Source organism: Thrips palmi, unplaced genomic scaffold (assembly GCF_012932325.1).
Source record: "Thrips palmi isolate BJ-2018 unplaced genomic scaffold, TpBJ-2018v1 HiC_scaffold_15, whole genome shotgun sequence".
In the NCBI taxonomy this organism is placed as follows: Eukaryota; Metazoa; Arthropoda; class Insecta; order Thysanoptera; family Thripidae; genus Thrips; species Thrips palmi.
In genome coordinates, this window is record NW_023144624.1 from 3,831,264 (window position 1) to 3,858,889 (window position 27,626).

At 63.2% G+C, this 27,626-nt stretch overlaps 1 protein-coding gene across 1 annotated transcript; it reads right to left on the reverse strand.

Annotated features, from left to right (window-relative positions):
* Nucleotides 1-22,891: 22,891 nt before the first annotated feature.
* On the reverse strand, nucleotides 22,892-27,010 carry LOC117640831 (pro-resilin-like). The gene is made up of 4 exons (XM_034377756.1): nucleotides 26,996-27,010; nucleotides 23,824-24,042; nucleotides 23,363-23,494; nucleotides 22,892-23,261 (listed from the first exon to the last, which is right to left on the reverse strand). The coding sequence occupies exons 1-4, from the start codon at nucleotides 27,008-27,010 to the stop codon at nucleotides 23,043-23,045; spliced, it is 585 nt and encodes a 194-aa protein (XP_034233647.1). The 3' UTR covers nucleotides 22,892-23,042.
* Nucleotides 27,011-27,626: the final 616 nt, after the last annotated feature.

Genomic DNA, 27,626 nt, shown 5'->3' on the forward strand with positions numbered 1-27,626 from the left:
GAGTCCGTACGCCCCCGCGCTCTTGCTCTCGCTCTCTCGCTCTCTCGCTCTCACTGGGCGGCCCGGGGCGGCCGAGGACCGCTCGGCCCGAGACGAGACGCGTACAGCGTGCGCCAAGGTACAGCGTGCATACGGCGAAAAAAATCGAGAGAGGGAATCGGAGGCATGTGAACCACTGAAGCCATGCCCCACTCGTGGGAGCGCAGCGGCGCGGCCAGCGGGGCGGTCTATAGGGACGTTACCGTGCTTTAGTGTGCTGTCCATGGCGCCCTGAGCCGTCCGGTCCAAGCGGGCTTCAAGTGAGCTTGCGCTGTCCAGGGACATCTTCGGTGGGGTGGTACTTGGACCGTCGAGTTGCCTCCACCTGTCTTGGTCGTCTGGGTTGTCTTCGTCGTCTTGGTCGTCTTCACCGTCTCCTGCTGCAGGCTGCACTCGGCGTTCGTGCCGCGGGTTGCGTGCCAGTGTCAGTGCAGCCGGCAGGCCGAGGCAGGCGGATATGTTAACGATAGGCCCTAGTTAAGGCCCTGACGCCTTGGTCGACACGCTGGTGCTTGTTACGTCGCGGTGCTGCGGGTCCCCCCGGGCCCCGGGGGTCTGGGCTGTCCCCGAGGGGGCCCGCACCGGCGGGGGCAGCCGGGGACCCCGTGTACCTGCCGGGGGGCCGGGAACAGAAGCTGGGCGCGGTGGGTCGCAGCGTCGCGGCAACCGCGTTTCTCTTGTCCCCTTGCTGGATGCCCAGACCTCGGCCACCACCAGCAAAGCGGGGCTGCCGTTTCGGACAGCGCTTTCGTCTCCCCGTCTCTCTCGCACTCATCAGGCGTTCCCTTTGGGTGCGAGAGGACGAGAGAGAAGGGCAGTGCGCGACATGGCCTCGGACCGAGCCTGCCCGGCGCCGCCCTGCGCGCTGCATCCTCGTCTCGTCGGGCTGCTCCTCGCGCCTTACGGGGAAACGCGGCAATGCCGGCAACGCTACTTGGCCGCCGCCGTTGCCGCCGTTGGCGCCGTTACGTCGACAAGTGCGTTTTATAATAATCGGGCGTTACAAACTTAACACTTTCCCTTCCAATTACTCGCCGGCCGGCAAGTCGGCACACTCGAAAGGCCCGAAAGGGAGAGACTCTCCATGTCTCGCGGGGCGGCCGCGGGCTGCCCGCGTCACGCGCGGGAGCGCCGGCCAGCTACCCTGCGAGAAAAGGGGGAAGAACTGCTCGATGAACTTATCGCCGCGAAACTACCACGACAATCTGCAGCGAGGACAGCGGCGTCGCTGTCTCAATCGCTGCGCAAACACGCAAAAACGGCGCCATCGACACGAATCGAATACATCCTGACACCACCGCGCTTGTCGGCGACAAAAAAAAGGCGTCAAAAAAAGAATACACACAGAACACTCGAACGCGGGGCGACCTTCAGAGTCTTCGTGGGGAAATAAAGGGTTCCGATGGGCACGACTTGGGGCCCTGGCGGGGCGGGGGCCCTGGCGGGGCGGGGGCTCTGGCCGCCGTGGGAGGTACTCGGGTAGTCGGGGAGGCACTTGTCGTCCTGGAGGGACGCATGTCATGGCGCGAACGTTTGCGAAACGGGGGGAGGGGAGGGGGGATCCCGCCCTCTGTCCGTCCGTCCGTGCGTCTGCTGCAACATGCCCGATATTGTTGAGCTCGCGTTGGCCTGAAAGTAAAAGTTTTGCTATTTGCGCGTGCCTTCCGACTCGCGGCTGCACTGCAGTGTGGGTCCCGCAAGGTGCGAGAGAGAGAAAGAAGAAGGCCTGTGGCATTTCGAGTTGTCGGTAAGTGTGCAGCCGCAACCCCATTTTTTTCCGTTTTGTCGAAGCGTGCGGTGCGGGTCTTTATTTACCGGAGCGCCCCGAAATGTCAACTGCTCCATTTCGGTCCGTCACTCGGCTGTTCGGGCATGACGTGCCTCCCTGCCTCGTCCCTGCCCCCGCCCTGTCTATGCAAATCCGGAGGCCGACACCAACGGCCGGTAGGGGGACATCGATAGGCCGCCGTCACCGTGCCGCCGTCACCACACCGCCGTCACCATGCCGCCGTCACCATGCCGCCGTCACCATGCCGCCGTCACCATGCCGCCGTCACCATGCCGCCGTCACCATACCGCCGTCACCATGCCGCCGTCACCGTGCCGCCGTCACCGTGCCGCCGTCACCGTGCCACCGTCACCACGCCGCCGTCAGCACTGCAGGCGCGGGTGGTGACGACGCTGCTGCTGCTTTGCATCCAAATGCCGGACGGAGCTTTTCTTGCTTTCAAAGTCAGCTATGATTCAAAGCGCCCATCATCTCGCTTTAACAACTACACTCGGGTGACCCCTGGACTGGAAACCTTCGGCGCGTCGCGCGTAGAGGCAGAGGGATATGTCGGGCGTTCCTTTCATAAAATGATGTCAGCGGCGACCGTAACCGTAAATTTTGCCGCGGCGGGAAATTCGAGTGTGTTGCACTTTGCGCTGCGAGCACTGCGGGCACGGCGGGCGGGAGGAACAAACACAGAGAGGTTTGAGCGCAATGACGAAAAGGCGCCAACAGGTTTGCCGCGGATATCGTAACAGCGGGCGGGGCGGGGCGGGGCGCGGGGCGGCGGGCTCGGGCCGGGCGGGGTCAGCACTGATAGCGCCAACTCGAGAAACTAATCTTCCGGAGCGTAGGATGCATCCCGGCCGCCTCTTCTCGCCTTGAAAGCGCCGACGCCGCCTTCGGCCGCACAACTAATCCAACCTGTTATTTCGGTTCAAATTTGGCGCCCTCGCCCTCACGTCGACAGAGCTCGCTCATCCGGTGTGCGCAAAGCCCGGCAACGCCCGGCAAAGCCGAGATAAATCACGCGCAGTGTTGCCAACGGCGTGACCTCAAACAAGCCCCTGGGTTGCCTACCCTGCCTGACCCGGCGCGGCGGTGGCTGGCTGGCTGGCTGGCTGGCTGGCTGGCTGGCTGGCTGGCTGGCTGGCTGGCTGGCGGCGCAAGGAATGCAGTCTAGTAGGAAGCGTGGGCCTAAGTGTGCCCGCGGTGGGTGAGCAGGCGAGTGAGGAGTGTTTCAGGTTGACCCAGGCGCAAGCGCAGGCCCCGCGCATCATCCACGCGCACGCCACTAAATTGGCTACTGCCGAAGCACTTTGAATTGGAAATTCAATTCCTGGTAGGGCGTCGCTGTGTGCGTGTCGTATGCTTCACGGGCCGCGCCCGCGCCGGTCGCAGCGCGATCCAGAGCACAGAGCCACCTGCGGGAAGCGTCTGAGCGTACCCATCCCAAGCCATAGTAGTATACACCCGCACACACACACACATACACACGCATAACGGAGACCTCACACAAGTCGTCGGCCTTGCTGCGCACATTTTTTTATTAACCGCAAGGCAGTGAGCTGCTTCTAATTGAATCCGTGCGATGCTGTCTAGTTCCAGCCGTTCTAGCGCCCTCGCCTTGAACCGCCTAAATTACTTCTGGTAGGCGCGGGTTAGGTTAGGGCGCCGGCCGTCGGATTGCGCCTTATTTTGCAAGAACGCGATGTGTGTGTGTTCTGCCGGGCCTTTGGCCAGGTCTTTGGCCGGGCCTGGGCCGGCCGGCTTGGGCCATGTCCGGTCGTCGTTGTTTTTGAGCGACGCGCCGATACGAGAGCGAGAGCGAGCGAGAGCGACATCGAGAGCGACATCGAGAGCGGCAGGGTGACCCGAAAGCAGGAACGAGCCGAACGAGGTAACCAGGCCTCCACGACCGCAGCACCGTATGTCTCTCTGCCAACCTGCAAAAAAGAAGAGAGAGAGGGACAGCACCACCACCACCCGCCGTTTCCAAACGTAACCACCAGCGCGCTCGCTCCCGCCCGCCCGGTGAAGCCCGCCGCACAGCGCCGCCAAGCCGCCAGGCCGCCAACCCCGCGTATATGCAAAACTGTCATAAAATGTCACAGAGACTGCCTTCGCGCGCGTGGCCTAGCCGCTGCACGTTTCTTTACTGAAGTTGGCAACACTGCGCGGGCTGGTTCGATTTGGACGGTCTTGTGTGGTCCGGCGTACGCCTTGCGACGAGGGGCACGGCAGTGGGCGGGGCGGTTGTAGTGGCTGCAGTGCCTGCAGTGGCCAGCCTGGCAGGGAAACAGCTCCAGATCCCCCACCCGGATTTCGACGCCAATTCTTGTCTGGCCTTGGTCCTAAAACGACCAGGAAAACCCATCCTTACTGCAGAGGTGGCCATTTGGGGGCAGCGCGGGGTTGCGCGAAATAGTGGACTGCGCGTGAAGGTCCGCGGGCTGCAGCGCGCTTGCGTGACCCGGCGCGTGCGGCCGCCGTGCCGCCGTGCGATTGAGATGCACCGTGATGCGCCTCAGGCCGAGCGGCCCGTGCTGCTGAATGGATACGCACGTACGCGGAGACTGACAGTCGTTTTCGGCGCTCTGTCACTCTCGCACGCATCGGGCGTCCCGTACAGGCGCGAGAGAGGCACCGACGAAATCGCCTTTCGGAGTGAGTCCGCTGTACGCACGCGTGGAGCGCGGACGGGCCGCGGACGGCCCGCGTCCGGGAGGCGGGCGGCGGCGTGGATACCCAAAGGCACGCCACAGGCACGCCAAAGGTGAGTCGGCAGTGCGGCTTGCCTCCCTTCTGGAACGCAACGCCCCCCGCGCACTTGACACATTTACGTCCTTCGCCGGCCACCCCGCCCCGCGGCAGCCCCGCGGCCTTGACGCGCCGTGCAGCGGTGGCGCCGACCTGGAAGAGAGTAGAGATGAGCGCCGCCAGCCCCGCCAGCCCAGCCAGCCCAGCCGCCAAAATAAACAAAATGTTGATTGATCGCAGGAGTAGTGCGCAACGCGCGCGTCGAATCCAACCAAGGCCGGCTTGGAAAGGCGGCGCATGCTAAGCGGAGACGCGCCGCCGCTGAATTGGCCGGAAAAACGGGGAATGCAATGTGCGCGTCGCGGGGGGTCGAACCCACGACCTTGCGCTTCGGAGTCCGTCGCGCTACCCGCTGCGCTACGAGAGGTACGGAGATGTTGAACGGGCCAGGGGTGACTGCTAGTCGCCGCCCTTCAGGCCGCTCCTCCACGCCGCGCCCTGGGGCCGGGCCGGCCGGGCATGGGGCAGGGGCGGCAGGGGAGGGGCAGTGCGAAAGAACGACCTCATTAGCCGCACGTCCACGTCCAAGTGAAGTGAAGTCGGTGAAGATGAGGCACCAATTATCCGACCATCAACCACGAAGGCTGCCGGGCTGCCGCCTGCAGGGCCCAGCCCAGCCGCGCAGCACCGCACAGCCTCCGGACGAGCGGGACGTGGCGAGACGCATTACGTGTCAATCTGCAGGCCGATTCCGAACCGCAGCCTCGCTCCGTCTCTCTCGCACTCGCGGGGCGGTGGGGCGGTCCGCGTGGGTGCGAGAGAGACGCAGCGGCACAAGGTCTGGGTGAAGTGAGGCGAGAAGGCACATTGGGCGGTGCGTGCCACTGCGTGGTGCTGTGTGCCCGGCCCGCCTAGGCCCGGCCAGACAGACGCAGTGGCGCGGCCGGCGCGGCCAGGCGGAGGCACTGGGTGGCCTCTGGCGTGTTCTAGCGTAGCGTCACTGCCCCCGCCGTGGGAGCCAGCGGCCGGCCAGCGCCGACAGTGGCCTGGCCTCCGAGCCCCAAGGACCAAGCCCCCATCGGCAGCCGCTTCACTTGCACACTTGCAAACGAGGAAGGAAGCGAAGATCTTCGGCCTGCCGGAAAGAAAAAAGTGTAGCATCAATTAGACGAGTGGATTGGCGTACGCGCCTGGCGGCGGCCGTGCGGCGGCCGTGCGGTGCCGGAGTCGGAGAAGATGCGGCACTGCTTGGCGACGGCCCGGCAGGCAGGCGCTGTGCCGCGCTGTGCCGCGCTGTGCGCGTGCAGCCCAGGAAAACTTACTATCTTCTCGTTCCTTTGAAGTGGCAGACGAAGGGACGGTTTCATGCAATGTCATTAAAAACACGGTACTACGTAGAATGGACGCCAGACCACTTTTCGCGTAACAGGCTTCGCGATCTGTTTCGCTTTTAACGCACCTGGCGACATTCCTGCCCCCTCGGCCCGCCGCGCTTGCGGGGCAGTCTATTTTTCGACAAGTTTCTGCTTTGGGGGTTCTCACCCTTTTTCAGACGCATCTATTACTTCGCAATGAACGGTACCTGGAATAATTGATGTTGATTGCGCAATGGAGTTAGAGGCTTAACAAACATCAACAGCAATTGAGGCCCAAAATAATCATTTTTTTTCTCAGTGTATGTGGTTTTTAAGGTTTACTTTTGTTGATAGCTTGCCGCTGTTGATGAGCGCCGGCGGCTCACCAGAAAGGGCCAGCCAGCCAGCCCGCCACGGAGGGCGTTCCGAAAGCCGAGAGCCGAAAGCGTCGACGACTCGCCGTGATTACGGTCCATCTTCGTCGCAGCCTTGAATGTCACCTGCAGGCTTGCCGGCTTGCCGACTTTGCAGGCACGCCGTTCCATTACGTTTAATTGCTCAATCCCGAAGCGCAGCGCGGCGGCGAGCGGCAAAGTCGGCAAAGCGGAGGGGAAATGTCGAATTTTGCATGACGCCGCCGCCGCCGATCAGGTCGGCTCCATGCAGAGTCTTCACGCCGCTCTGTCCCTCTCGCACCCCTTACGGAACGCCCCACGGGTGCGAGAGAGACAGCCGGCGACAATGTCATTGCCCCGCCGCGTCGTAAATCTGGGCGCCGCCACGCACGGAATCTATTAACGTCGCGTCACGCCGCGGTCCGGTATCGGGGACTACTTGTCGGGGACGCGGAGACGCGTGTAACCTTTTAGAGGGCATCAAAATCGAAACGGCGGAACGCAGCGGAACGGAACGGCGTGCACTGTAAAGATGCCGTATCTCTTGGGCCTGCCACGCCGTGCCGTGCCCTTCGCCGTCGTGTGAGGAACTCCAGGAACACAGACAGTGCCCCGCGCCGCCAAAGTTCCTGTACAGTGGTTTCGTCGCTCTGGGTTTGTCTGTCTGTCTTTCTCTCTTTCTCTCTCTCTTTCTCGGAAAATGAGGTATCGCTCTGCTGATGTGGATTGCAAGTGATGGTCGCGAACGGTCCACGGTCTCCCCGTGCTTTACCGCCAGCCAGCCAGCCAGCCAGCCAGCCAGCCAGCCGCTCGAGACCCTTTGTATTCCTAGGTGGCAAACGGCGGCTCGGGGCGGCGGCCTCTAAAAGTCACTGTCTGCTGCGCGCTGCTGCGGGATTGTGGATTCTCGCGCTCCAGTTCGTTAGCGCTTTGCGGCGCTTTGCGAATTCATCTCACAGGAATCGGCGGTGCGGCGCAGCGGCCGAGCCTTTCTCGCGCCGTAATGGGAGTGGAGCCGCGGACTCATTGCGAACGCCGCTCTGTCTCCCTCGCACCCGCGCGGACCGCGGGACGCCCCACGAGTGCGAGAGAGACGAAGCGACGGCAGCATAACGCCCGCTTCCAAATAAACGAGCCGCAAAGTCTATAGTTTTGGATTATGGCGCGAAAGTATTTACCAAAGGGCTTCTTTGCAGTTCCTAGTAGCGAGCTGCAAAGCCGTTTAGAATAAGCGGCCTGATTCCTGAACGGTGCACTGGACGTTCCGCTTGAGTGCGAGTGAGACAGAGAGTGCTGTTTGGACTCGCTCTGCCTGGTAGGCTCCGCCGCCGCGGGGGACGTGAACCGACGAGAACCTTGCCCGCCACGGCGCAGCCAAGACCACCACACCCGCCGAAAACGGTCCGGTTCCTCTTCCTCCCTGTTGCCCTCCAGCCCCAGGCCCCAGGCCCCAGGCCATCGGCAAGGCGGCGGGCGGCCGGAGCCGCTTCTCCGGGTGTCATCGTCATCGCGCACGCCCTTGAGCTTCACGCCGACGGCACCGGCCGCCGCCACGCCCGCCAGCCCTCTCGTTACCTCACTTCCGGACGGCACGGGATGATTCCGGGGCGGCACCCGGAGGGCCTGCACGGCCTGCACGGCCAGGAGGCGGCCGGAGGCGGCCCGCGAGAGGGGACGGGCACGGGGGCACCCGGAGGAGGGGTCACGAGGAGGCCGCCGCGGCGCTGGGCGCATCTTCCTCCCCGCCACGCCCCGCCGCGCCCTGACCGCAGAAGGCCAGGCGTGTCTCGTCAAGGCCCTGCAGCTCTCGTTTAGGACCGGCTCATTACACCGATACATAGCGCGGAAATGGAGGTGTGCGAACCGCCGTGAACCGGAACGGCCCCGGACGCGGACCAAGGCGCGGACCTACCAGACCCTGCCCGGGAAAGCGTCCGCACCGAAACCGCAGTACGTAGCGAGGCGCGTCTGGTCTCCGGCCGGCCCGAAGCTTCAGGGACGATGCAGCGCTTTGTGTTTGAATCGCGCGCTGGAAAAGGCGGACGGACCGGCCGGAACTGGAGACACTGATGAGCTGCGGCGATGACCAAGACTCGGGTGCGCGCAGAAATTACATTCACGCAGGTCTGTTCGTGTCTTCGACTCCACTGCATCTTGGCGCGTCCAACAATCAGTAGCTGAATGCCGCGCATCATGTTTTTAGAGTAGAGTCTGCCGAGTGAACCAGAGCGCATCTCGGCGCATCTTCAGCGAGCACCTCGAGCCCGGCGTGCGTGTCGATGTCCTCCGCGACGTCCTCGGGGCCAGCAGCGCCAGCAGCGCGCCCGGGCCGCCACCGGCCGCCGGGCCGGCGCACAGCAGTGTGGGATCAAGGCCCACCGAGGCCCGGCGCCCGCCCACGCAGCGGGACAGGGGCAGGGCACAGCAAGACAAGGGGAATGACGTGTTCTCCGCGTGCCGCCGCGCGTGGACGACGGACGCCTTGAAGAAGAAGAAGACCCTCCGCCGCCGGTTCCTGCCTGCCTTCGAGGAGCCAACATAATAACGTTGTACTGTACGGGGTGTGGGGCTCGGATGGGCCGCCGGGTATAAAGTGCCGCCTAAGTTGCTCTTGCACGTCGGTAAAACGCCGCGATAAACCGCTGAACACCCTCATCGGGCTTGAACCCTGGCGGCCGTTAATCCCCCTTTACTGCGGCACCGTGGGGCACCGCGGGGCACCGCGGACCCCGCGCCCCGTCCCGCCGCATCCCCGCGTCGTCGCGTCGCGTTGCGTCACAGTGGCGTGCGGGAGGGCAGTCAACCTGCAGCCCTAGCCCCTCAGGCCCTACGGGGCCCTCGGGGGCGTGCCAGCCAGGTGCCAGCATAGCCGAGTAGAGCGCGACAGCGGGCCCTTGCTGTCAACCGGGAAGGGACCTTGCCCGTGGCGCCAGCCGTCTCGTTCCGAAGGATTCTTCCGTCTCTGTCGCACTCACGGAGCTCGCCGTAGAGGTGTGAGAGAGACAGAGCGACGAAACGAGCCACTTCGGGGCACGGCGCGGCCCCGCCCGGGGACCAGACGGTAAAGACGGCGGGGTCGCTGACTTCATCTGCATATCCATCCTCCCGGAGGCTGGAGGGCCCTGAAGAGGCAGACTGATTCCGAGAGTCTTTCTCGTCGCTCTGTCTCTCTCGCACCTATATGGAACGCCCCATGAGTGCGGGAGAGACAGAGTGACGAAAACGACTCTCGGAATCGGTCCGCAGCGGACTCGTTTCGTCGCCGTCGAGTGCGGCCCGGAGGCTTGCCCGGAGGCCATCGGTGCTGCCTGCACTGCAATGCCGTGCGCCGAAAGGATGAAAGAGAAAGGAAGAAGACGACCGTTCTAAACGGACGGATCATGCCTTTGCGCAACAACAGCGACCCAAAGGCACCAGAGGCCTGCCAGGCCGTGCCGCGCCAGGCCGGGCGCCCGGAGAGGAGAGGCCCTCTGGAGGACCCTTGCGGCCACCCGTCCAATCGGTGCAAGGTCGCTGGCAGCGGGGAGGGGGAGGGGGACGAGGCCGCGCCGACGGCCAGCCTGGCAGGTAGGCAACCCGTCGAGTCCACGACACCGGAGTGTGGCGGGCTGGCCTATCCTCGATTCGCCAGGCGGCCGGAAGAGATACTTTGTGAGTGTGTTTGAGTTCGTTTGTGTGCGTGAGCGTGTGGGTGAGTGGCCAGTGGGCAGTCCTGGGTGGCGCCCCGTTGGGGCTGACGTAGCGCCGCTTTGACAAGCTGCCGTCACAGCAACACGGCACGGCGCCACGGCGGCACGGCGGCCACTAAGGGGCCGGGGCGATCATTGATGTTGCGTCCCGTCCGCCGTTTCCTCACACCGCGACAGAAAAAACACATCACATTCCCGCCTTCCCGACCGCGAGACATTATTCTGGGATTTATGGGAAACGATGCAGTGAACGAGGCGGGCCCGGGCGCGGCATATCACGTAGCGGGCGGACAGACAGACGGACAGACAGGCGGACAGACAGACAGGCAGGCAGGCGGGTGGACGGGGAAGAGCCTCCAATATGATCACGGCCAAAAATAGGGAAACGACGTAATGGAGAATGAAATAGTGTGCGAAAGCGGCGAGGCGTTTCACAAGGCGCGAGGCGCGGCGCGCGGAGACGTGACCCGACTGGCAGACGCCGGCAGGTACCAGGTACCTCTGTCTTACCTTTTAGTTGCCGATCGCCTGATAAATATGCGGGCGACGTAGCGATCTGCTTTGGGCCGGCGCGAGGCGCGGGGACCGGCCCAAGATAAGGCGCCACGGGTTCGACTCCCAGCCCCGGCCGGGATGGAATTTTTTTTTCTGTGGTCATTCTTTGGCGCTCTGGAGCGGCGCCTTGCCTTCCAGCCGCGTCCAGTCCGGGCCTCTCGCAGTGCGAAACTTGCACGCCAAGGCTCTGGCCGACTCTGCAACGCTCTCAATTAAGGGGCAACGGATCGCAGGGATGACTCGGCCGTTCGGAACGCGACGCAAGGACGCTGGGCGCCGGCCAGCCCAGTCCGGCGACGTCCAGCGAAGTGCACCGTCAAGGAGTGGACAGTCCCGAAACCAGCGAAACCGCCCGAGACGCGCGAGGTGCCTGGCACACACTTGAGTTTGCAGAGCAGCTCTTACTTGCGCTTCCAGCTCCTCTAGCTCTCCCTGCTCTCCCAGCCCTCCTAGTCCCCCCCTTGCTCCCCCTGCTCTCGCTGCAGGCCCTGTGGGTCCTGCGGGTCCTCTCCGCAAGGGCCGCGGATGAGTTATTGACAGGCCTGGGCTCGCTGCCCGCCGCACGACGACGCGCGTTGCGAAGGCGGATCTGGGTCACGAGGATCAAGGATCAGGATAAATGTGATCCAATTAATGCGGCCCGCGATGAGCAGCGTGGCGAAGAGTGGCGCAACAATGCAGGGCCGGCCGCCGCTTCCTCCGGGCCGCGGGTTCGAGGTTCGAGGTTCGATCCCGCGCAGCTGCCGAAAGTCTGTGTTGTTGTTTGTGTGGCGCGCCCCGAAAACGGCGCAGGAGGAGGCGCATCCTCCTCTATGGGCGCTAATTTACGACGCAACAACCCCGATGAAGTCATGATGATGATGAGGCTGTTCCGGAAGAGGAGAGGCATTCGAGATATCGATGCGATCGATGCGATCGCGGCGGACCCGAATGGCCGATGGTCGTCCAGCGAGGCTCGATGGACCGCGAGGCCAGCCCAGGCCGATCGCTCCAAAACGCGGCCCGGACCGTGCCCGCACCCGTACCCAACCGCTCCACGACGGCGTCCTCGCCGCTGATGATGCCGAGCATCGCTCTGTCTCTCTCGCACTCGAGGGGCGCTTCGAGGGGGTGCGAGTGGGACAGAACGACGTGTTCGGCACCGGCCCGCCTGGAAGCGGAGCGGCTCCGGCATTAGCGAGATTACAGGAAGTCCCGTTAAAGGGCTATTACCGCTATTACGCGTGCGGAGCAGTGCGGCGCAGTGCGGGGCAGCGTGTGCTTTACTCGGTGCACTCGGCGTTCCGGCGGCTCTTTGTGCGGGAAATTTCCCTTGTCTTCTCTCTTCCCCGCAGCGCAGAACCAACCGCCGGCAGCGGCGCGCGCGAGCGGTTCGGTTCGGTCATAAACAGTGGCGGGTTTAAAAGGGGTGACCCAGTTTTAGCCTTATAAAGTAGTGCGGCGTGCCATAGCTCGCCTTCCTGGCCGGCAGGGCTGGCGGGCCTGGCGGGCTGGAGGACCCTCCTCGGCGATGACAGGAGGTTCTGCACAGTGCAGGCGCCGATGGCGTGCGCGTCAGGTATTCAGACACGTGCGCCGTCCCTTTCATAGTGCAGGTGGTGCAGGGCCATTCGCTGTCTCCCTGTGTGTGCACTGCCAGGCACTGTGCGTCTGCGGCGCTGCCAACCGCAGAGAAAGAAAGAGGCGTCCTTCTGATAAGATGGCCTATTGATAGGGCCGGCAGGGCCAACGGCAGGGCCAACGGCAGGGCCGCGCGGATGAGTTGGCCAACCTGCGCGTCGTCGCGCCCATCATCATACCGCGGGGAAAAAAGACGCATGTTCCTCGCGGCGCGATCGGCTGGCTCGGCTGGCTTTACTGCCGCCGCCGCCAGGAGCGCTGGTTTCCAAACGATAGGCGGGGGCGAAAGTTGGGCATTTGTCGCAGGTTTTGCAACGGGGACGCGTTGTGGCAGGCCGGGCCTTGGGCTGGGCGCCCGTCCAGAGGGGCCGTCCGTCCACCCGTCGCTGTCCCTGTACCTCGATCCAGAAAATGAGCGATCAATCATGTGGCCTAGAGACTCGTATACCTGATGGAGAGGAGACTCGCCGACCCCATCACTCCGCCCCGCCACTCCGCCGCCTGGTTCAACGAGACAAAAAAGTAATCTGCAGCGTGCGCTGCGCCACGCCGCGCCACGCCGCGCCGCGAGGAGGCATAAAAAAGAGAGTGTTAGTGCGATGATTTGCAAGCAGCGGGGTGTTAATCCCGGCGACGACGAGGAGGTGGCGGGGAAGTAATTGGAGAGGGACATCGACAAGGGCAGAGGGCAGGGCGCTCAGCGCGCTCAGGGCGGCGGAGAGGCCTGGCGGCGAGGACAGTCACAACGGTGAGGACACCCGCAGTGACACCACGAACTAGCCGCGCGGCCGGGCCAGGCCGCGCTAAGCCGACCTGCCAAGCAGATATTTTCGCGTCCGACCCGCTCGAGCCTCGAGCCTAGTGTCACGTTTTTGGCGCAATCGCGGCGCGCAACACCACCTCCAGCAAGTAGTGACGACCCGCCCCGCCCCGCCCCGCCGCGCCGCGCCGGGGTGGCCACGCCGTCACACCGCCGCGGAGACGGTGCCTCAGCTGCTCCGCTGTTCGAGGGCCAATGGCGCCCAATCAAGTGAAGGGAGGCTGATGATCCCAAGAGAGAAGGGACAGGACGCCTGCACTGCAAGGACTGCAAGGACTGCGGGGCCTTGAACTTGCAGCGGGCCGCCGCCGAGTCCCGCCAAGGCTGGGCAAGGCCTCCATGGCGAGGGCGCGAAGCTGCGGCGCTGGACCGCGCATGCCGTGCCTTGCGTCAACCTCGTCAGCCCACACACTGGCAAAAAATCTCATTCAACGAACGTTAATGAAAGCAGATGATCCATCGCGTTTCACAACTGCTGTGATAGCCGAGAGGTTAGAGACGTGGGATCGAGTTACCGCAGGCGGGCGTTCGAATACCAGCGTCACATACGTTTTTTCGACTTATTATCCTAAGGGTGGTGGTTCGAGGCCATCCGAGCGGAGCCGTGTGCAACAGACCCACATGCCGGAGGTTCGACTCCTAACAAATATTTCCATTTAATTTTACTGCCTCACCCAGTGCGGTTGAAACCCGTGAACGTGAGCCCTCTCCGTGCATGGGACATGGTGGTCCAGGGAGTAGAGGCGTCAGTTCCCAATGCTAGGGTCGGCGGTTCGACTCCCCCAACTTCTTGCGAAATTTTGACCGGGTCGGGTGAGTCCTGTTGCGTCAAGAACCCACCTCACGCCGGTCCCCTTGTCATGGGCCGTGGTGGCCGAGAGCGTAAAGTCGTGTGATCCCGATGGCGGGGTCCCGGGATCGATTCCCATCACTTCATTACATTTTTCGGCCGCCTTCCTCCCAGTGCAACTCAAACCCGTCGTCCAACACGCTGCCAGACGTACAAGCGTGATAGCGTAGTGGTCAGAGTCACATTCACCTGGCCACTCCGCTGTGGGTGTCTAAAAAGCAATCCGCTTCGGCGGGTTGGCCTCGGCACTGGAGCGATGGAGTATTTGATCCATCAATCCAGACCATCCGGTGTGTGGTTGCGGGTGGTGCCTCCTTGATTCGTCGGGGGGGCGATGATAAGTCCTTTGAAGCTGGCCTAAAACGCTGTATGTTCGGTACGGGAGCGCCGGACAGTGGGGGTACCATGGGGTACACAACCAACCCTACGAAAACAAGAAGCTCCCACCAAACCTCTTCTCTGTCTGAGTCTCTCTCTGTCTCTCTGTCGTCTCACTCTACGTCCCGCCCCTCAAAGAGCTTCGTACTGGGTGCTCTCACCCAGCTGCCTGAGCTTTGGGGTCCTACTGGGTCCCCCGGCGAACGCTTGGGTCGCTGACGGGATTAACCCCAGGTACCTGATAGCACCGGTTCCCATCCCGAACACCGAAGTAAAGCAGGAGGCCTCCCCATTAAGACTGGGGAGGGGGTGTAGAGTTCAAATTTTTTTCTTTTCCCTTTCAAATTTCTCAGTCAATACTCGTTCGGTTTCCTTATAAGGGGTAGTATGCGGGCTCATTCCAAAGATAGTAATTAAAATTGTGTATGAAACAAAATATATAGACCCGAGCGAGGTGGCCGGTGTTGGTACTTTGGTACTAGCCGTGCCGAGCTGTGGCCTGCACCGCCCCGGCAGCCAGCCCCTATTATATTGTTTAGGATACGCGCTTCGTTTCTGGACTCGAGAGTAAAAGCACGCTGACACCTTCATGTGTATAGTAGTTTTAAGTATGTTTCAAGTGTGAAGGTATCATCTGCTAAAAAGGCTTCTTGCCCAAACCCCCGTAGTGCAGCGCAGTGCAGCGCAGGGCGATACACTGCGCTGCAAGGACTTTGTCCGACTTTGTCGCGGTGCTGGAGTGCGGCCCGGCCGCGCATCCCCCGCCGCCACGCCGCCACCAGTGGTTTAAAGCCAGCCGCAGACTGATTCCGAGACTCACTCCCTCGCACTCACGGGGCGTCCCCTACGGGAGCGAGAGGGACAGAGAGATGAAAACGACTCTAGAATGAGTCCGCCGGACCGCGGCCCGCCACCCGCGCTGGTGTGGTGTGTTCGCCCGTCTACGACGCCGGCGGCACGGACGCCGCGGACGCCACGGGAAGCGTTCTACTTAGCGCTGCTGCTATCACCCGGTCAAACAATGGCATTCTTTGGGCCCGCCCCCGCGCCGCCCCCGCACCGCCCCCGCGCCGCTCTGCCAACAATAACACCAGCAACAATAACGTACTGCACAGTGGATTGCAGGGCAGTGTTGCGGCATCCGACCGTCGTCGCCGGTAACCCGTCGTTGTGCGTTAGGGCGCGGAGCGTGTGTGTGAGTGTCTATGTGTGTGTGTGTGTGAGTGTGCGCGTACATCCTGATGACTTCACACTATTGTTGCTAATTGCGTTAGGTGGACAGCACTTAGTCTTCCAGCTGCAGCGTCCGGCGGCCGCGCGCTTTCCCGACGATGTCGGTCACTCGACACACTCACACACACAGACACACACACACACATGCGTGCTCTTTGCGCTCGCACACGGTACCACTGCACTGTACCAATTAGGAAAATGATCGGTTCGGGCGGGGGCAGTTCCGGGGCACGGCTCGACGCGTTGCGGCACCGCCGTCATCGCGACGCTCGCGCCAAGCCGAGACACTGTGGCCGCACGAAATGAAGCGAGAACAGAGAATGACGCGGACCGTTGCCAAATGGTCCGAAGTGACAGTGGCGCGGCGCTGGACCGCGCTAGGTGGACTGCGGGCCCCGACGAATCTAACTCGATTATTATTTCGTCCGTTTTTCTGCGGCACTTGGCGGCGGGGCCTTTGCCCTCTCCCCTCGCGTTACGCGGCTGTCGACAATAGATGAGGGTCCTGCACCGAAGGACTCGGCCCGGCAGGCAGGCGGGCAGGCAGGCGGGCAGACCGTGATGCAGTAACACGCAGCCAGCGACTGCATGCCGTAAACCGATTCGCACAGCGAGCCTCGACGACGACATGGACATTACTGCGCCGAGGGCTGAAAAATAAACTGACGAAAAGTCGAGTCGACCGAGAAAAATGCTCTCGGGCAGAAAAATGCCGAGTCCGGCCGCCGCCGCCGCCGTCGCTCGACTTGTTTATCGTCGCATGCAACATGTAAATCCGAGGCGCGCTGCGGAGTAAGTGCTGCGTCCGTCTTTAGAGCAACATTTTTCGAGGTGGTGGAGCCGTTCGAACTGGGTCAAGTAATCCCTGCCCAGCCCAGCCCCCGCTGCGAGCCACCGGAGCACAGACCCGCATTCGCGTTCGACGCCGCATTCGAGCAACTTTGTGAGTAAGAAGTTGTCGACTAGACCGGAACACCTCACCCGTTTACCCCCGACGAACCATTGCGCGCGCCGCGGGTCCGGCCTTGCCAGCCTAACCTAACCTTTGGGCGGCCGGTCGACCCTCCGCACTCCCGGGGCCGCCGGACGGGGGCGCAGCCTGCCCGGGTCAAGGGTGGCGTTTTCTTTATTGAAACGGTAACTCGCGGGCAGGCTGGCGGGCAGGCAGACGCGTCGGGGTGACTGGTCTTTCAGTGGCCGTAACGCGCGGCCTGCACGGCAGCCGGCCGCTCTCTGGAGTCGAGTCGGCGGGGGCGGCAGGGGCAGCTCTTCTCTGTATCTCCTTCGATTTACTGCCTGATCTATCTGGCGTCCCGTCCCGTACCGTCCCGCACCGTCCCGGGGGCGGGGCGTGCGAGGCGCCGCATAGGCAGCAGCGCGCTTAAAGAAAATTGGCAGGTGGAGGCGAGCGGCTCGGCACGGCGCGGCACGGCACGGCACGGCACGGCACGACACGGCACGACAGTGCGGTACGAATGGGGGCAGTAAAGACAAAGTTCAAGCCGTAAGGACTGCGCCGGTTATTGGTTCAGCGTCTCTGCCATTTGGCGCGATCGGCCGCCGCGCCCGTTTAAGGCAAATATAAAAGCCGCGCGCCGCGGCGGCCCTCTCGTTCCGAACAACAGCGCAGCAGCGTCGCTCTGTCTCTCTCGCACCCCTGTGGGACGCCGCGTGAGTGCGAGAGGGACAGACAGAGCCGTGCGTTCGGAGCCGGCCGGCTGAGTCACTCTTGTTGCGGGGTCCGTGACGGGTTGCGACTCGCCTCTGCTCGCGGGGCGCGGGCTCTCGTTCCCATACACGTGTTTCGCGCGCCGTACCGAACGCTTCTCCGCGCTGCTTCGCTGCGTCGCTGCTCGACAAGGGATTCTGACAAGGCCTATGCTGGATTACTTTCCAGTCCACTGCCTCCGGGCGTCGGGCCGGCGGGGCCGGCGGGGCCCCGCGCCGTGACCGAGACCCTGAGCGGGGAGCAGGTCGGAATGACGAGTTGCGTCACGTTCCCAGCGCGTGCGTGCCGCCAGTCCCGCCAGTGCCGCGCTCGCGTGCCGCCCGTGCGTCGGCGTGCTCGGCGTGCTCGTTGATACGAATGCACCGAGGGACTAACGCCGCGCCGCGCCACGCGAGACAAACGGATCGGCCGCCGGCGCGGTTTGGGGACCGCCGCCGTGCATTGCTGCAGCCAGTGGCGGATCCGGGGCCTGTGCGTGGGCTGAGCACCACTTTTTGGCCACTTACAGGCGCAAAGTGATGCCTTTTATCTGCTCTTCAGGTGTCTATTGAGTTGTTATGGGAAGGCATGTCCTCTCCCGCCCCTTCCCGCAGTTGACTTCAGCGCGGTGCCCGCGGCGGTGCCCCTGCTCCTCTCGGCCTGCAGCGAATGGTGCAGCGCCCACCCCGGCCCCGGGCCTTCCGGGGGGCTCGCTGAGCGGAAGTTAATGAGAGGGAAGGACCAGGGCCCCGTGGAGGGCGCCACGCCGCGCCACGCGCCGACCATCAGTTTTCCCGACTTTCTTTCCTAATGTCGCTTTTATCTGCAGCGGCCGGCGGCCATTCTTCGCTGGGAAGGCGCTCCAAGTCCCCCGCGTCTTTCAAAGCGTTCAGTCGGCCACGGACTTGGCAGGCCGGCGGGCAGACCGGCAGGCAGGCCACCCGCGGGGAAGGCCCATCCTCTGGACCGTCGTGTCCTCCCGGGCGATTTCATGCCTGGCGTGGCCTGGCGTGGCCTGGCCCGGCCTGGCGCCGCCAGAACAACAGATGGTGATGATGCGCGCAAGCGGCACGCAAGCAGGCCGGCCCGGCTCGGGCGGGCTGGGTGACAGTCACCTTGACTGGGCCAAAGTTTTTCGTGACCTGCCGGAGCACGACGCACGCGGGCCGCCGCCCACCGGGCACCCACCCGGCCCGGGGCCCGGGGCGAGTGGCCCGCGACACGCCAGGCCGCGACACGACGCGACGCGGGACACGATCGACTAGGGAAGGGAGCCCTCTGCTTTTTCAGCAGCACTCCTCTCCTCTCGGCTCGGCGTGAATCACCCATTGTGATCCGCTACGTGCCGTTTCGTCACGCGGCGCAAGTGCAGCCGACACACGCGGCGTGCCGTGGCGTGCCGTGGCGTGCCGCCGCGGGGGCGGCGCCGCGCAGCAGCAGAGGGACGCGCCGTGACCTCCGCTAAACGCCGGACCGAGGCGGCGGAGGAGAAGAAGGAGAAGAAGATTACTTCTTTCTCCGGCAGGCCGCGCTGCGCCGCGCTGACCCGCCGACGGCGCCCTGGCCAATGCCACGTGCTGTCCAGGTGGCCGTCGTGGCCGTCCGCGTCATCGGCGTCCCGCCGTAACGCCTCGCCCCGGGCCGCGCGGCGGGCCGAGCCTGCTGCTGCTGCTGCCCCCCTGGGTGATGACCCCAGCAGCAACAAGCCGGCCGCACCATTAGTTTGACCGACCACCACACTGATTCCGAGAGTCGTTTTCGCCGGACTATCTCTCCCGCACCCTTACGGAATGCCCCCTGAGGAGTGTGAGAGAGAGACGTCCCCCTCGGAAGCAGCCTGCAGGACGAGTAGTGCTCCGCCCTGGTCCAGAGTCCGCGGCGCGGGCGGCGTGTTTGGCTTGCGACACGTACATGTCATTAGGCTGGGCAGTGCGCGGCCGGGCGGACGGACGGACAGACAGGCAGACCCGCGTCCAGTGCGAGAAGCACTGTGATAAAGGCTGCTGGCCCTGTAATCACGCGGTGCACCGGTGCGCCGAATTATCAAGTGTGAAATCCGTGGCAAAAAAAAACAACACAACAAACAAACATTGATGTTATCGGCCCTTGAAGTACGACACAAGCGAGCGTGTCCCGGCGGCCACACTGTCATGAATGGCACAACACAACGCCGCACAAATAGAACGGAATCTCCGCAAAAAAAGACGGAAATTTTGTAAGTTGTGTGCGCTTTGGTGTGTTTCGTTTTTTGTCTGGTTCGAGTCGGAGCCGATGAACGCGTACGCAACCTGCACCCAGCCCTGCAGCGTCCTGCGCAGCCACTCTGTCACAAGTTAGCGCTGGGCGGGGCGGGGCGGGGCGGGGCGGGGCGGGGCGGGGGGGGGCAGCAGCCTCGCTGCCTACCAACTTGACGGCGTGAAAATGATAATTTCGTCTCGCAGCTGGGGCGGTGGCGGCGACGGCGGCGGCGTGCAGGCAGGGAGTCGGAGGTGACGGGGAGGAGGAGGGCCTGCGTGATCGTGAGCAGCGATTTGGTGGGCGGGAGGCAGATGAGCCGAGTCGAGCCCCAGCCAGCCAGCCAGCCAGCCCGAGTCCTCGAGACCCAGCCGGGCCGCGTCGGCCCGGGGTTTTCGCATCGCCTTGGGACGGGACGGCGGCACGGCGGCGACCCCGAATGTATTGGCAGGCCTGGCGGCTATGAGGATGAGGCGGGGCCGGAGTCACGACTCGAACGACTAGCAGTGAGTTCAGTCCGCCCCGTCGCCGCCGAGGTCTCAGGGAAGTCCCGGGCCCGCCCTGCAGCCCCGCGCCAAGCCCCGCGCCCTCCATTCGAATGTCTGGCCCGATATCTGGCGCCCGCGGCGCGAGGAACGCCTGCCGGCCGCCGCGTGGACCGTGCCGCCTCGCCGTCGCCAGCCTTCGCCTTGCGCCGACCACCGCGACGCGGCGGGCCTCCCTCGCCCTGCCAGGCCACGCCGCGCCTGCCCGCGCCGTCCCGCCGTCCTGTGTGTGCACTGTGTGTGCACTTGGCCCCGTTCTGCCCCCAAATAATGACGCACTCGGTTTTTACCACGCCGCGGCAGTCGCGGCGGCGCCCGGCGGCGGGTGCCGTACTTGTAAAGGCTAAGCCGGTATGAGAAATAACGCGCGGTGTGGGACTGAGAACGGAGATAGTCGCGATCCCACGACCGCCCCGCCGCGCCCCGAGCAGTTCACACACCGGGGGTGGCCCTGGTCGCCTTGCATTGCGTACGGCGGGAGCAACACGGACGGACGGACGCGCGGGGCGGAGGGGGGGGGGTGTCTTTAACCCGGCGGGCTTGCTGCGCCTTTGTGCCCCTTTCCGTTACGGGCCTTCATCTTCAGAGCGACACCGCTAACCAAGGGGTAACCAACTCAAGATTTTCATGTACACCGATTATGTTTAGAGTATATAATAACATGTGATTTCTTTTGATTATTTTATTATTTATCACTGATAATAGGTTATCATGTTGATTATTGGGAAATATTGGGGATTATTTGAGCGCCGACCTCAGAAAGCTGTTAAAGTGTCGGAAATTCAATATTAGTGACTTTGGGCAGCCACTGCGTCAAATTTAGTTGCGGTCATGGGCCTTCCTCGACGCCTTACTACTCTGAAGACCCTACTCTTTCATGCCCCGCCTCGGGAAGGCTTTGACCGCTGATAGTTTGGGAGCAGTGGCCTCGCAAGGCCAAAAAGTGAATGAATTTCAGAAAATCGCCGTTTTTGCTGACTTTGAGCGGTCACTGCATCCAATTTAGTTGCGGTCATGGGCCTCCCTCGACGCCTTACTACTCTGAAGACCCTACTCTTTCATGCCCCGCCTCGGGAAGGCTTTGACCGCTGATAGTTTGGGAGCAGTGGCCTCGCAAAAATGGTCAAAAAGTGAATGAATTTCAGAAAATCGCCGTTTTTGCTGACTTTGAGTGGTCACTGCATCCAATTTAGTTGCGGTCAAAGGCCTCCCTCGACGCCTTACTATTCTGAAGACCCTACTCTTTCATGCCCCGCCTCGCGAAGGCTTTGACCGCTGATAGTTTGGGAGCAGTGGCCTCGCAAAAATGGTCAAAAAGTGAATGAATTTCAGAAAATCGCCGTTTTTGCTGACTTTGAGCGGTCACTGCATCCAATTTAGTTGCGGTCAAAGGCCTCCCTCGACGCCTTACTATTCTGCAGACCCTACTCTTTCATGCCCCGCCTCGCGAAGGCTTTGACCGCTGATAGTTTGGGAGCAGTGGCCTCACAAAAATGGTCAAAAGTGATATTGAATCCCCGAAAGTACGATTGTCATTTCATTGGATGATGTTGATTATTTCACTGATTACCAACTAGACGTGCAATGATTATCTTGAGTTGGGTACCCCTTGCCGCTAACACTCTCGGTTACCGTCCGGCCGCCCGACCGGCAGCATACTCATTCCGAGAGTCGTTTCCGTCACACTGTACGTATCCCTCGCACTCATGGGGCGTCCCATATGGGTGCGAGAGAGACAGAGCGACGCAAACGACTCTCGGCATCAGTCTGAAGGACGGGCAGACGCACTCGATGTGGCACCGCCGATTCGGCGCGCACCGCCTTCCAGCCCGGCGCAGCCTGTAGCCTGTAGCCTCGCAGCAGGGCAGCAAGGGCCGTCCGTCCAGTGCCCTGCCTGGCCCTGCCGGGTTTATTTCTGCCTCTTTTGTCCCCGCATCTGGGTCAGTGGGTCGCGCGGGGAGCATGAGGGGCACCGCCGTCCTGGCCGGGTTGGTCACCCTAGCCAGCCAACTTGCAGCCAGCCCGCCGCCCATCGCTCAGCCGAAAACCCTAACACGCTACGGCGTGCTACAGCAGCGCGGCGGCGCTCCGCGTGCGCCGCATGCGAATACGGCCGCGAGTGTGCCCGCTGCCCGCGGACCGATTCCGAGAGTCGTTTTGCGCCTCTCTGTCCCTCTCGCACTCACGAGAGATCCCGCATGAGTGTGTGAGAAAGACAGCGCGACGGGCACGTCTCTCTGAATCAGTGCGCTATGCTGCTTCGGCTGCTGTGGCTCCAGGAAGAATATCTGCCGGCCCCGACGCCGCTGATTTATTTTGGGGCCACCTCGCGGTCCTCGCGGCCCGCGCGGCCCTCGGCTCCACTTGCGTGCATGGCCATATGGCACGCCATAAGTAATCAGGCTCGCGTAGGCGATAACGCCATGAATATGCAAGCCGCGCGCATTGTGCTCACGCTGCTGTGTGTGTGTGTGTGTGTGTGTTTGTGTGTGTACGTGAGCGTGAGTGCCGTACAAACGCGTGGGCGTGTAGCTTAGCTATCGCGCTCCCTTACCTAGCGGTCTGATTGGTGGCCTCCCAGGTGCCGAGCCGCCCGCGCTGGACCTCTAGACGAGGCGTGTCCGTGCCCCGGCTAGGCAGGCAGGCCAGGCCGCTCGGCCCGTGAATAATGCGAGCTGTCTGCGAGGAGCCGCAGCCCCACGCCTGCGAGGTAGGCGTCCCATTCGACGTGCGCGCTGCGCGCCCCCGTCGCTGCGCCGGCGATGTAGGCAGCCCAACGTGCTCCCCGATCTCCACTGCCGCCACCGCTCGCCGCCTGCGCGCCGCGGACGGCCAGGGCCAGACGCTGACGTGGTTCTTCTTTGGCGCGCCAAGGGTTGCCTACTCCACTGTCTTTGTGGTGGGTGGTGGGGCGATGGGGTGAAAGACAACAGCGGACTTTGGAGTGGCCAGTTTATTTCGCCAGTGAGGGTGACGGTGGCGGCCAGCGCGGTGGACGCCGCCGCCGGATTTAAATAGATTTGGAATAAATACAAGCGGCCTGGAATCGCGCGGTGTGGTTTGGTGTGGTGCGCCTGGCGGGGCGCCGCTTAGTACTGGTAGCCGCCACCGCCGCCTCCGCCGCCGGGCCTGCCGCCGGGTCCACCGGGGGCGGGGCCGGGGGCTGGGGGGCCGTAGCCGCCCCCGGGACGTCCACCGCCGCCGCCGCCACCGGGAGCGCCGGGTCCGGGCGGGCCGGGGATGGCCTCGCCCTCGTACTTGACGTCGGCGACGAAGCCGCTGGCGTCGTCCGCCTTGTAGGTGACCATCTGCAAGCAAGGCAAGCGAAGTGGTGAGTTTGGGGATCGCGGACAACGGGGAGCGCTCCCCCTTTCCCCGCCGCGCAGCGCGAAGCGCGAAGCACACCCACCTGCGTCCTGCCGTCGGGCAGCAGCACTCGGTACTCGCCGGTCACCGTGTTGCCGTCACTGCTCTCCTTGCGGCTGAAGTCCGTGCCCGTCGCGTCGTCCTTCACCTCGTACTCGAAGCTGTACGGCTCCGGCTGCGCACACCAGATCGGTTTCAGAGACACGTCCTCGTCTGCACGACGCACAGTGGATTTGCCAGAAGACCGGTGGAGGTGGTCGAAATCCCAGACGTGTTTTGAGCTCCAGAGTCGCTGAGAGGGACTCGAACCGAACGTGTGACCCCCACGAATGGATTGCTCTCCGAACGAGGAATCCATTGGTGGGGCCACACGTGCCGTTCGAGTCCCATTTAGCGGCTCTGGAGCACAAAACACGTCCGGAACTTTGGCCGCCTCCACCGGCCTTCTGGCCCACTGTGCGACGCCGACCCCGTTTCGGCCCTTCCACCCCGTCGTCGCCTTACCTCGGCGCTCTCGCCGCCGCCGCCGCCGGGCTTGTTGCCGCCGCCCCCGCTGGGCCGGGGACCGGGGCCGCCGGTGGGCGGGCCGTAGGACGCGGTCGGGGCCTTGGGGCCGCCGCCAGGGGCCGGGGGCAGGTAGGAGTTGGAGGGCGGCCCCGCGGCCGGGTACTGGGCCAGCACCACGCTCAGCAGCGCGGGCGCCAGCGCGAGCGCCAGCAGCGCCTGCAACAGACGAACATTTGGCTTGAAGCTTGAGGGGCTTGAAGGGCCCGACGCGGGTCCACCAAGGACCGAGACCGAGGGACGCCGTCGACCTTTCCCTTCAGGACTTCAGCTATCCGCCGAGAGCAGCTCGCGCATCACTGCTATCCGCGGAGGCGCACTCTGTCTGGCGGTCGGCGCTCTCGCTCGCACCGCGCGCATCGCGCTCCCCGCACCGCGCCGCACCGCGCCGCCTGGGGACGCAGCCTTGCCGGGCAGCCTTGTCGGTGAAGGGGACGGGATGACACCAACAGCTGCCTGCCAGAGCTGGGATTCGAACCCGCGACCGCCGCGACAGCCGCGATCATGTCGGCGGGATGAGAGAGCGACGTCCACGCCACTGCCGCCGCCGCGCACTGCACCCTCTCCCTCACACACACACACCCACACACACTCACTTGCGGTGTCGGCGTCCAGCGCGTCGTTTTTGTCGCTTGGTTAGCGCCTTACGTGGACAGCGCGGAGTCACGATGCAGCCAGAAGGCGAGGCAATGAAGGGCGAAGCCGCGAAGCCAGGCGCGGCGGGGACGAGTTTTTCCTACGCTAAATTGCAGTCAGCTGCTGAATAGCAGTGCCAAAACCCGAAGCGTGTGGACACTGCGATAAACAAAAGCAAACCAGACCGAACCGAGAGGACCCTAATGACCCGGGGATCGGCTCCGAGTGACACGTCTCCCGGGCCGCGACGCCGCCAAGCCCCTCGGCCGCATTGAGATGCTCTATCGCGCAGGGCGCAGGCCGGCGCAGGCACGAGCAACACTGGTAAATGACTCGGATAAGGGCGTGTTGGATTACGGATTAACAAGGATTAGCGGCGAGGCGAGCTCCAGGCTGAACATGCGTTCAAGTCTCTGGAAGGGAAGGGCCTGGCTGGCTGGCTGGCCGGGCAGCATGGCGACACTATCGCCTTGTTCCAATCGAGTGCTGACGACACGAGAATCGTGGACACCGACGTGAACTCGGGGCACCCAGGCCGTGCCCAGCAGACCCTTTCTCTCTCTCTTGCACTCGGGGGGCGTGCCGTACGAGTGCGAGAGAGACAGATCGACGAAAGCACTGTTCGGCCTGCAGGCCGTCCCGGGCACTGCAGGTTGCATCCAAGTTGCATCACGTGTGTAAGTCATGTCGTCTGCAGTGTCGTCTGCGGAGGCGTCGTCATGGCAGCATGGAAGGCGGTGCACCGCATGCGGAGCGCGGACACGTCATTGATGAGGCGACCGTGGGAACCGAACGCCGAACGGTTCGCTTCGTTCGCTCGGCCAATCAGGCTTTTCCATTTGGCAGTGGCGGCGCAGCGGCGCGGTGTCCGGTGAGCGACGCGGCCGCAGCATTGGCCCTCATGCTCCGCCCCGCCATCCGCTCCCGAGGGCACCCGAACCGTTTGTCTCTGAGAGTGAGAGAGAGCGTCTCGCTTCCAAGGGAGTGGCTCCCTCTCTGTCCCGCTCGGTGCGCGTTTTGCAACACGGTCCAGCAAGGGCCCGAGCCTCGGCCCGAGCCGAGCAAAGCAGGCCCGTCCCGATGCATCTCCGCTTCCAAAACAGTGTTGCAATTATTCGCGCTATCACCGCAGCGGGGCCCCAGGACTCCAAGGGCTCCTCGAGCTACTCCAAGGGCCCCAAAGCTCCACGAGCTACTCCAAGGGCCCCGAAAACTACAGCGCAGCCTAGCTCCAAGAGCTCCAATAGATCCAGGAGCTTCAGGGGCTTCAAGGGATCCAGGAGCTACAGGCGCTTCAAGGGATCCAGGAGCTGCAGGAGCTTCAAGGGATCGATGAGCTGCAGGGGCTTCAAGGGATCCACGAGCTGCAGGAGTTTCAAGAGGTCCAGGAGCTACAGGGGCTTCAAGGGATCCAGGAGCTGCAGGGGCTCCAAGAGATCCAAGGGCTCCAAAGGTGCCGTTGCCTGGGCGACGCGTTTTGGCTGGTGTACTGGTGTGCGTATTTTGTTGGCAATGACGACTATGATGGCGACGAGGACGACCGTCCGCCGCTCGCGGTGCTGCTGCCGCGTCGCCGCGCCACGTCCAAACGACGGCCAGGGAGGAGGACGGAGAGATAATGGAAGTGCGAAGCTCCGCGAAGCTCTGCCAGATGCGGCTTGCACAAGGCGGCGGTGGCGGTGAGACGGACGGGACGTGGCGACAATGCCCCGTGGGGTCGCCGACGTCGCCGACGTCGCTGATGCGGTGGGCGGCAGCGCCACCGAGTGGCGATAACTCCAACTAAGCCTTCCTGCCGAAGGTGAGTCACCGCGCCACACCGCGCGTCGCGGAGGCAAGGAGATATCGGATGCGCGCACGCACTGCGCTCGCACTGCGCTGGCACTGCGCTGGCGATGGCGGCTGACCCATGTGATTCCTTGGAAACGACTAGCTGCCGGATGTTCAAACTTTCCTTGTTCAAAAACCGTAATTAAAAGCATTAAAAGAGACTTTATTTTAAGCAAAAAGTACGGCCCCCATCGGACGTAAGGGAGAGGCGTCAATCGAGATTGCGTCAAAAACCAACATGCTGGACGCACGCCTAGTCCGCAAAATTAAGATATCCATACACCGTTTGCCCCAAAATTCAGCTATTTAAAGTGGCTATCACAGGAACTAGAACCAATTCACGCAGTCACACGAGCTAGTTTTAAGCTGGTTTCGGGGCAATGCCCATTTAAGACTGACATGAGTGCCTCGAGCCAAATCCTTTGAATCTGGACTTCCCTTTCCTGGGCGAGCAAATACCCGCTGCCACCGGCGCCACCGGCGGATCGCTGTATACCTGCTCGTCATGTCACCGCAGGGTGTCTAATGACAATTTTACCAAACACAAAAATTACCCCTCGATTTTATTCGGCTAAAAAGTTCGGTGCCCCTCACTCGTACACACGCACACTCACACACACACGCCCCGCCACTGCCTGCGACTTACCTGGGAGCGATCCATGTATCCTGAGGCGGTGCACACACACAAGCAGCACGGACTGTCCCTTCGAAGCAGCCCTTGCGTCTATTTATATACGCTAGGTCGCCCCTGCGCCTCCTCGCCATGGGCCCCCACCGCGCGCCCCCTGCGCCCCCTCGGCAGCGGCCCCCACGCCCCCCGCCGGGAGTTCCCCGGCCGCCTCATCCCGAAGCACGCCGTGGAGGCCCTCCCCCTTCCTCTACGTCGGCCTGCCCCGCTGCCACCCCGGCGCGGTGCGCGGTGTCACTCCACCCACTTGGCCTGCCCCTCCTCCCCCTCCCCCCCTCCGGAATGAGAAGCACCGCGACAGATCAAACGCTGGCCGTCGTTACCGCCAGTGTCACAGAGTCACAGTCCATACAAGCAGACGAGTCGCGGCAGCGGCCTGCCACAGCGCAGCGGTTGGTGCAGTCCTTGTGACACAAGTGCGTCGCTGCTGCTGACTTACCCGCCTCAGGCGTAGACCGGGGTTCGAATACTTGCCACGGCACGACGCCTCACTTCTATATTTCAAATTAGTTTCAACTTTGGTCCAGCCTCCTTCGTACTGTATCTTCCGAGCAGGAGGATATGAGCTCTTGAGAAACCGTTGACGAGT

What these genes read in the sequence shown, in the direction of transcription:
- LOC117640831 (XM_034377756.1), bottom strand. An exon ending in GCGGCGGCGAGAGCGCCGAG is followed by an intron (nt 23,495 to 23,823) that starts GTAAGGCGACGA and finishes TGGTGTGCGCAG; the next exon opens with CCGGAGCCGTACAGCTTCGA. An exon ending in TGCCCGACGGCAGGACGCAG is followed by an intron (nt 23,262 to 23,362) that starts GTGGGTGTGCTT and finishes CCTTGCTTGCAG; the next exon opens with ATGGTCACCTACAAGGCGGA.